General features: G+C 46.1%; 1 protein-coding gene across 1 annotated transcript in view; it reads left to right on the top strand.

Annotated features, from left to right (window-relative positions):
* The window catches only part of CHAT (choline O-acetyltransferase), a 49,954-nt gene extending 41,508 nt beyond the window's left edge, over window positions 1-8,446 (top strand). The window contains exons 13-14 of the mRNA XM_006029519.2: window positions 4,610-4,747; window positions 8,177-8,446. Of these exons, the coding sequence (XP_006029581.1) occupies window positions 4,610-4,747; window positions 8,177-8,446 (408 nt within the window). The remainder of the gene's footprint in view (window positions 1-4,609; window positions 4,748-8,176) is intronic.
* The last annotated feature ends 1,718 nt before the right edge of the window (window positions 8,447-10,164 follow it).

Below are 10,164 nucleotides of genomic sequence, written 5' to 3' on the forward strand. Positions count from 1 at the left end.
GGTTTTGCCTCAGTCTATTACAAATTTAATGTAAACTCTTGGCCATGATCATTACTGATTACTACTTAACCATTCACCATTAATGGTTTTCCCAAAAGTAAAATCAGTCTGAGGATGATGAAAAGCAGTATGTGAGCAAGGAAGTATTCTTAAGTCTGGTGAATGGAGAGAGGAACAAGGAAGTATAGTTTTGTAGTTAAGACACTGTACTGTGATACAAGAAACGGGATCACCTTCATCCTAAACAATCTGCATGTTTTACCTCAAAGTAACTACACATAAGCTATGTCAAAGTTAAATCACAAGCAAGGAAGGATACTTTAAGTATACTGCAAGGTAATTTGCCATGGTCAAAGTCATACCCACCTTAGTATAGCTTGCACTAAACTGTGCCTAGTCTTTAGCTTAGACATGGCTTTTTAAACCTCTAAATAAAAAACAAAACAGCTTTTTAGCAGTGAAGACAAGTCACTAATTCATGATCCTATTATTAATTCTGTATCGTAGTTCTCCAGCTGTAAGAAAAGGTATATAAATACTTCTTTCCCTCCACCAAGAGTCTGTCAATCTTCATTTAGTTGAAAAATTTTTCAGGACAGGAACTGTTTCTCATTGTGTGCATGCACACAGAGCGATCTATGTCAGTAGGGCCTCTGAACACTACCTCAACACAGATAAATAATACCCCCCCTACACAAATTATCAAAACATGTTCAATAACTCATTTTCAGTCCCACAAAATTTTATGAAATCTAGGTCATAACTAAAGTTGCTTTGGAAATTTTATTTCTGGCTTCCCAAACTTTTATGGAATTATAATTTCAGCCTCAACAGTTCTTTAGCATACTTAAAAAATGAGGAAGGATTAATGTTGATACATTCTTTAAGATATTCTGGAATTTAACTTCAGATGTAAAAGAATTCCAATCATATTTCTATCACTTAGGATTTCCTTTTTCATATGAACATTTAACTGATGTGCCTTTAAACTTCGGAAAAATCAGAGTCAATATTTACACTGATTAAACTTATATTTCTACTACATATACACAGCCCTGAAAAAAACCAAGAGCCCTACCTCATAAAACAAACAGCAGTTTAGTGATTTTGTTTTCCCTTGCTAGGGCTTACCAGCAGCATTGCTATCTTAAATGTGGAGCCCTAAAATTCAATTTAGCACAGTTTTTTCTTGTGTGTTGACTCACAGTTTATTTCGTTAGCCTGTCTCGGTTGCTCTTCAGACACGACATTGATCTATGTTGCAAAAATGTCATTGCTAACAGCCTTATAAATCTTGTGGGATTGCAAAATATTTCCTTTGATCACCAAGTCAATTTCCTTCAACAGGAAAAACCAGGTAACCAGTACTGTGCTGTATGCTCATTTTCCCTCCATCTCTGACCTGTGTGCCCTAATGCCCATATAGACCCCCTTACCGAAGGTTACACTTTTTCTTATGACAAACAGTACTCCCTAGCCCTTGCATCATTCACCCACTCATATGTTATTACAATACTTCCCTTAAGAAGAAAAAAAAAAATTCTCATCTTTAAGTCCTGCCATTTTGCCTTCTTCCCGATTTCCTAGACCTTCCAGTCCTTGTGGGGTCTGTACCTCTTTGGCCATCAATTCTGATTGAAATGTTCTGCATCTAAATAATATATACTTCCTATAGTATTTCAGATAGTCCATCGGTGATAAGCAGGGATCCTGGTTTTCTCCAATTAAAAATTGCAAATTCAATGATTAAAAACCCCAAATCCGTGATAAAAAATAAAGGCCCCCCACAGCCCCCACCCCTCACCCAGTGTTGTGGAGGGGAGTGCGGGGTACCAGCAGTCTCAACAACCCTCCTAATGCCCCTTGCAACAGCCCCCCAGACATGCAGACACAGACACTGACACCCACCCCAGCAGATAAGTGTGTGTGGGGGGAAGAGGCAGGGCAGGGCAGGGGAAAGGGAAGGTGCTGGGTACTAGATCAAGAAGGGGGGGAGTGTGCCCCTGTGCCCACTCCCAGGAGCGGGGCCAGGGGGTGAGGGCAGGGGTGCCACTCTGTGGGCCACACACATGCTGGCCTGACAGGAGATTCGCACACAGACGGAGCCATCACAACTCTGCCACTGCACCCTGTGCTACCATCCCACAGCCACGCGCATGGCTTTGTGGGTAGGTGGCGCAGGGCACAGCAGCAGTGCAGTGGCAACCACCGTGTGCGGGCCACATACGTGCCACCCGGCCGGGAGGTGAAACAGGGGGCTTGCATGCAGCGGCATGCGCATGGCTTTGTGGGTAGGTGGCGCAGGGCACAGCAGCAGTGCAGTGGCAACCACCGTGTGCGGGCCACATACGTGCCACCCGGCCGGGAGGTGAAACAGGGGGCTTGCATGCAGCGGCATGCCCTGCAACTGGCTGCACAGCTCCACGGTGGTGTGGGGTGGTGGCGGCTGCATGCAGGCTGGGGGGGCTTTGTGGGCAAGCGCTGCCACCATGGAGCCATGTCCTTTACCCCTGGATCCTAGAGGTAAGAGGGGCTTGGGAGTTGTGGGGCAGGGCTGGGGAAGATGGTTGGGGGCTGACGGAGTGCAGGGGGCTGCCAGCTTCAGGCGGCACATCGCAGCTGGGAGCAGGGCCAGGGGGTGAAGGCAGGGGTCAACGCTGGCACAAGCGGCCCCACAGGTAGGTGGCAGCGGCTGCCCGTAATGGAGGTGATGGCCGCTGCCTGCTAAACCTCCTGCTGCTGCCATGGAGCTATGCCCGGAGCTGCACAGCTGGCGGCAGCAGTGCAGGGTGGTGTTGGGGATGCCTGTGCGCCACCCAGCCACCACCATGCTGCCACTGCTGCCCAGCGGCTCGCTGCACAGCTCCAAGCATGGCTCCACAGCGGCAGCAGGAGGTTTTGTAGGCAGCGGCTGTCACCACCATCATGGCCCTCCAGGTAAGCGGCAATGGCCGCCACGTGCAAACCCAAGCCCCCACCCTCTCCTCCCCCACCCCTCCATCCCTTGCCATGGCTGCAGGCTGGCCATGGAGCTGTGCTCCAGCTGCATGTGAGCTTCCCTTCCCCTCTCCCCTGGGCATGTGGCCGGGCGGCATGTGTGCGGCCTGCACATGGCAGGTACCACTACACTGCGCCCCACATCACTTGCCCGCAAAGCCCCTCCACAGAAGGGCACCCCTGCCTTCACCCCCCGGCCCTGCTCCCAGCTGCAATGTACTGCCTGGAGCCAGCAGCACCCCGCACTCCGTCAGCCTCCAACCATCTTCCCCAGCCCTGCCCTACAGCCCCACTTACCTCCATGCTACAGGGGCGAAGGGCGAGTCTGAGCCTGAGCCCAAGCCGGTCCTTGGCTGCCTCAGAAGCTCAGGCCCCACCCTCCCTGCTCTCCCTCCCCCTCCAGCCAGGGCTGGGGGTTTCCCCACGCTTTTTGCAATTGGCTCTTGCAGGCTGGAGCTGTGCCAGCCTGCAAGAGCTCATTGCAAAAGTGGAGAATCTGCGGATTTCTCTGCTAAAAAGAGAAATCCGTGTTTTCTCCGATAAAAACAGGGAATCCATGGTTTTCATCATTTTTCTGTGGGAAATGGAAAACTGGATCCCTAGTGATAAGTAACAGCAGTAGTGTAAATAGGGTGGAGCAAGCAGGGCACCAGCCCTGGATGCCACCTGTGAAGGACACCACAATTGTCCCCCCATGTCTCTTTGCCACAGCAGGGGCAGTCCTGTGCTGTCCCTGCCTGATCATAGGAGCCAGGCAGGGTACCACCACACCAAGCAGTGTATCTTGGGGACAGGTGGCAAATGGGGAGAGCAGAATGGTATCCCCCCAACCCAGGGAGCCTTTGCCAGAGCAGGAGCAGCCTGTATGTATTGGAGGCGTGAGGGAGGAGTGAACTAGGCAACGGGGTCAGCTCCCAGCGCCAGAGTGGAGCTGAAGCTGCTACAGCAACAGCAGCAGTAGCCGGGGAAGGTAAGCCTTCCTTTACCCTCACCCATGTCTACTCCCTCACCCCATCTACAATAGCCGGCATATCCCTGTGCTTCCAACCCTCTCCTGCCCCTGGTGCTCAGTGAGCTGACTATGCCTCTGAGTAACAGGGTTCTGTCCCACATTAAGTCTACACATTTCCCACCATTGGATAGGATTCCAAAACATTTTTTGATGGTGTAGCTCATTCAGATCACTACCTGGGCACTTGTTCCCAGGGGATATGATACACATTACATACAGAATGGTTGAAAAGTGTGTTTGTTATGGTACTGTAGAGTTAACATTTTGGATGTGTGATCAGAACCTTGGCAAAACCAAATTGCTGGCCCTAACAGAATCCAACCAAGAATTGCAGTATGCTTCAGGGTGGTGGCCAGAGGCATAGCAGGATAACTCTGCCAGGGCAACTACAATGCATGAGCAGCAGGGACTGTAGGGGCAAATTGCTGCGCTGCATTCAGCTGTCACTGTGGTGGTAGAAGCTATATTCTGAGTGATTTTCAAATACCTTCAGGACATTATTCTACACAAACCAAGGTTCTTATCTCTAACCAAGGGAAATCATAGCAACAGCTGAGCACATTGTCAATTTAAACTTGTTTTCTGTTCTATTGTGCATAGGCTATTACTGGAATGGCAATAGACAATCACTTGTTAGGGCTAAGAGAGATGGCACGGGAACACTTCAAGGAACTGCCAGAGATATTTATAGATGAGACATATTTGACAAGCAATCGATTTATCCTTTCAACCAGCCAGGTAAGTGTTGCAAATTCACTAATCTTGCTATACCAAGACTCCCTGTTAGAGAGCTAATTCATTTATAGTTAGCTGATTTTATAGTTCACAATGGGAATGGCAGCTTTGAAACAACTTGAGGGTGGTATGAATAGCTGTGAAACATTTTCATTACCTGATTTTCATTACCAAGTATTTTTCCATAGCCAAATTTACATAACAAAAAATGGCTGAATTTTCACTTCTCTCTATCCCAAAGCTTTCCCTGGCTGAAGCCTAATACTGAACACAAGAGCAAGAAAAAGTATTTTATATAAGAGCCTTGTGCTTCCATTCCTTCCACACTAGGTACTTCCTTATGCCATGCCCTTTTAAAGGCATCAGCTCCACTGAGAATTCTTTCTTCCACTGACAACACTGGCACCAAGCAAGATATACTACCACTGTGAAGGAAGAAAAGCCAGGAAGCATGGGCAAATAATAGCAGCTGCATTTGAAATCATAGAAAGTAAGGGTTGGAAGGGACCTCAGGAGGTCATCTAGCCCAACCACCTGCTCAGAGCAGGACCAGCCCCACCTAGATCATCCCAGCCAAAGCTTTGTCTAGCTGGGTTCTGAATATTGGGGCCAGGGCCAGCATAGGTTTCACAAGGCCTTATAAATGCTTCAAATATGTATGAAAACCTGTTTAATCTTTCCTCGTCTAAAAGCGTTCCTACTTCCACACTCTTAAGCCAACACTAGCTGCCTGTTAAATGACTGGGACATTCTCTGTATACCTGTTTATGAAGAGTTAATTTATAATCCCTAGTAGAGATCAAATGGGCAATTCCACCAAATAGTAAATAATGAAAAAGGCAGCAGTACAGAATCATATTCAAGAGCTTTAATTAGAAATTGAGAGGAAAACTGGACAAGACAACCACTAGAAATAATAATGAGGCTATTAGAGACCCGTAACTGTTGGATACATATGTAAAGGAACCGTGCAACCACACAGCTAACATAGGCCAAGGCCACCATTGGCTCTGTCTGTCCACAATATACAGAGTACATAAACAAGAACAGATTATGAAGCGTATATGAAGTTCTAGTATCATATAGCTGCCCGCATCTTTCAGCTGTAGACTGTAAGTGTCAGACATGCAAGTCCTGATCTGAAAGCCAGCACTTAAATTTACAGACAGTGCACAGCATAGTGAAATGATCAACAGTCACTAGTTTCTAGACTGAGCATTTTGAACAATATAGCCATCCATACAGGAGTCAACAAAAATTGAAAATTAAATATTTCACCACATATAGTATCAGCTTTAATTAAATTAGAAAAAAAATTCCTAACAATTCATTTGCTGAAATGCTACTTCAACCTTATAGATCTGTGTGTGTGCAATAAAAAGGTCTGATAATATTGTGCTGTAGCATAAAACCTTAATAAGTAATTTGATCTTGTCCTAATGTTTGTGGGCTTTCAGACATGAGTGAATGTAACCAGAATACCACAGCATAAATTCTCCAAGAAACCATCCATGAGCAACGAATGCTTCTGAATAGCTTTATGGCCTTCGGCTGTTGCACAGCAAATTTATCTGACAATTCTATGACTCTATTAGCAGGACTCTAATGGCTTGTTCTACACCATTAAAAAGCCAAATGTCGATTCTAAAGGCCCATGTACACAAAGTCTGAAATATATAAATCTCAAACAAATCTTAAATTTTCTTCTGTAGAAAGCATAATGTCATAATTATATTGAAATTGTAATAGAAACCCAGTTTCAACTAATAGCTGAATGCATTAAAATGCAGTTATGTGAACTCTCAATATTAAAAGTTAAAAACTGTGCAAATATTATATTCTATAGTTGATTAAACACTTAATATTACAAGTTTAAACTAACTATGAGGTAAGGAATGGAATGCAGTCCTAGTAACTAATAGCCACTGGGGCTTCATTACAGTTAGAAAATTGGGGGGTTAGGTCAGGTTAAAAATGGCCTCCTGATTTAAGTCAGTACTTAGATAGATGCCAAGAGCCTGATCTAAGGTAAGTCAGGGTAGGGGGAAGGACAGGCAGGACTGGGGCGGCGTGGGAGTGCAGGGAAGTCATAGGGGAGTTGGTGCAATGAGAGATGCTCTCCGATCCTGCCAAAATCTCCCTGCCCGCTCCCGCCCCTGCCCCCGCCCCATCATCCCCTGATGTGACTGAACTCCTCCCAGTCCCACAAACCACTCCCAGGGCAAAGTTTACCAGCATTCACCAGTGTTGGGAGCCTAACAAAAATAAGGTAACATGGGGGATGGGGCAGGCAGATGGGAAGGGTTGGTAGGATAAGGGGGCCTCTCTCTCCTCCCAACCACAAGCTATTTTTAGACCTCCAACCCCAGACAAACCACAACCCCCAGCAAACCAACTGCCCCTTATCTTTCCCCCCACAACTTGTTATGATCAGCTCACCACACCAGTCCCTTGCACCAGTCCCAACCAGCCCCACCCCAGACTCAGGAGGCACCAGTCACCCCTGGGAGGGAGGTCCGTTCTGGGGCTTCCCCAGGTGCCCTGTGGGGGGTAGATTGGAACTCCCCCAAAGTGGGCCCAAAGTGAAGGGCTCCAATCTACCCGCTCAAAAGCTGGGGAGCATCCCCCAGCATGATTTCCCTCTGCTCCCCTCTCCCCCTCCCATTCTGAAAACAGTGCTGGGGGCAGGGCTGGACTGTGTCAGTCTAACCCTATTCCTAGCACACACAGACACAAGTTAATGAAGGTGCTCTGCTTTAGAGCGCCTTCATTCAAACCCTCCTGTAATGAGGATTCAGATTGTCACAGGATTGGGCCCCTTTAAAATGCTCCACAGTTGTCCACTTGTCATGGCTGTAGAGCACTTTGAGGGCCAAATCAGGCAAAAATTGTCACTTCTGTCTGCACATTTAGTGTACCTCCATGGTACAGTTTAATTAGATCAGTTCAGCCATTTTTGACCACTCTAACCTACCTGGAACTTCTGCACAGTTCACACTTAGATCAACCTAACTAGGGATGTTAGTGTAAGGCTCACACATGGGTGAACTAAGTTAGATCGGGTGGCAATTTTTAACATGATTTAACCTCCCCCTAACCTCCGTTAACATCTGTACCTACCTTAAAGGTCTGCGTAAAATGAGAGAATAAATGAAATTACAGTCTCATATTGAACCCAGTTTTCAAACAGAGCAAATCACATCCAAGTTGTGCATGGAAATTAATATACAGAATCTTATAGACATAACTGGTTTATCTGCCAAAATGCCAGTTTTTGTCTCCAGCTCTGGGATCTGGACTTCCCTTTCAGACAGTATTTGGTAAGGGAATCTGCTGTTTAAAGTATTTGTGGCTTTTTCACATTTTTCTTTACTATCGGCTAAATTACTTCAAGGGCAGTCATGAATTTTTCCCCTCTCTCTCCACAACCAGGTTCCAACTACAATGGAAATGTTCTGCTGTTATGGGCCCGTAGTTCCCAATGGTTATGGTGCATGTTATAACCCACAGCCAGAGCATATATTATTCTGCATCTCAAGTTTTAAAGGCTGTAAAGAGACCTCCTCAGTCATATTTGCTAAAGCTGTGGAAGAAAGTCTCATTGAAATAAGAGATCTGTGCAACAAGTGCAACTCTGCTGTAGCAAAACCACTGGCTAAACAAGAAACTGCTGCAAAATGTCATAATGACCATAAGCACTAACCGTCCATGTGACCTGAACTGTTTCCTTTCCCCTGCCCTGCAATTATTTTTGAAGCTATTACCAGAAACATTTCATTGTAGAAGAAAAACATGTTTTATTTTGGGTATGGATGCTGCCAACATTTATCTAGAAAATAAGCTAGAAAAGCACTGAAGTTTCCAGTTTTTGCCCAATAATCAGCAATAAGGTTTGGTTTGATTAGCTTAACAGAAGATGACAATGATATGGATACATGCTAGACCATCACTTCTTTTCTATCAAATATCTAATGAGTTTAACTGTTTTAGTATGGGACATGAATTAAGCATCAAAAGTGTGACACCAAGACAGTCTGAAGGGTAGTATTTCTTAGCAAATCTAACAGATTCATGCATAGTCTTGCAGGTTTTGCATATAAGCGAAAACAAGTTCCCATATGTTTTTTCACCACTGAGTGCTACATGCAATATGCTATAAAGTGAGTGCTGTTAAATCTTTAAAATTTTGCTTTTGCTAAGTACTTAACATTACCATAGTATTTTCTATGTACAGGGAATATCATTAGCCGTGGTAATGTTGCCTGTTTCCACAAGCAAAATTGTATGTTTTTTTTAATGGTGACTGATGTTTAGTTTTATAAACACCCACAAATTGGAAGTAAATTCTGACAGATGCCTTGAAAGATGATAATATTGCCCCAGTTCCTGTTCATAAATGTTGCAAAAGCAGTATTAACCTGTATTTAAACCCAAGTACTGCATCATCAAACAACTGTTCCTAGTAAAAGCCAAAGTAGTAACTGACATTTGAATTGAGGAGTTCTACACTGAGAGCAGAATATCTTTTGCCCTAAATTAATTTACTTCATTATATCCTTCTATAACTAAGTGACATTCAGCCCTTTGTGCCCAGCATAAGCCCTGCATATCTCTTATTTCCACATTTTTCTCTACACAGGAATGATTCACTGTGACTAGCAAGAGTCATATACAAATTTAAGAAATTAGAGTGCTGCAAAAAAAGTAAACATTTAGAGGTGCTGGGCAAGATGAGGTAGTCCCCATTATATGAACTACAGACATGCTCAAAGTTTGAGAGTACATATCAGTCATTGCAGCTTCTGATCATCCCATTTGTTTTCTTTTCTTATTTTATTTACCATTAAGGTTACCATATTTCCAGTTCCAAAAAAGAGGCCACCTATTGAGGGGACACCTCACTCCCAACCCACAGCCCCCTGGGGCCCTGCCAGCACCTCTGACTCCCAAACAGCAGCCCTCCGTCCCTGCTGCTGCCCCTCACTCCCAAACCAGCCACAGACCCCTGGTCCTACCAGTGCCCTCACTCCTAACCCACAATTCCCTGTCCCTCCAGGCCATGCTGGTGCCCCTCACTCCTGATGCACAGCCCCCTGCTCCCTGCAACCCTGGGAAGCTGCCCCCTTCCCAACCAGGCCAGAGCAGGGTGACTCTGATTCATGTGGGTGGCAGGAGGAGGGAAGAGGAGGGGAAGCCTGTGACACCCCCTGCCCTGGGGTGGGCCTCTCACACTATGCCAGGCGGCCTGGCCATGCCCATCCCTCCCACCTGGGCGGCGTCTCCTGGTACCCTCTGCAAGCTCGGGTACCAGCCCAGGTGCTGCAAGCCCACAGAGCTCCCCACTGCCCCGGCTGGCTGAATGGGCAGGCGCATCTCCTCCTCCCTCCTGCAACCCCAGTGCTGCCAGGCTCTGCCCCCCC

The sequence above is a fragment of the Alligator sinensis genome, unplaced genomic scaffold, assembly GCF_000455745.1.
Source record: "Alligator sinensis unplaced genomic scaffold, ASM45574v1 scaffold374_1, whole genome shotgun sequence".
Classification (NCBI taxonomy): domain Eukaryota; kingdom Metazoa; phylum Chordata; order Crocodylia; family Alligatoridae; genus Alligator; species Alligator sinensis.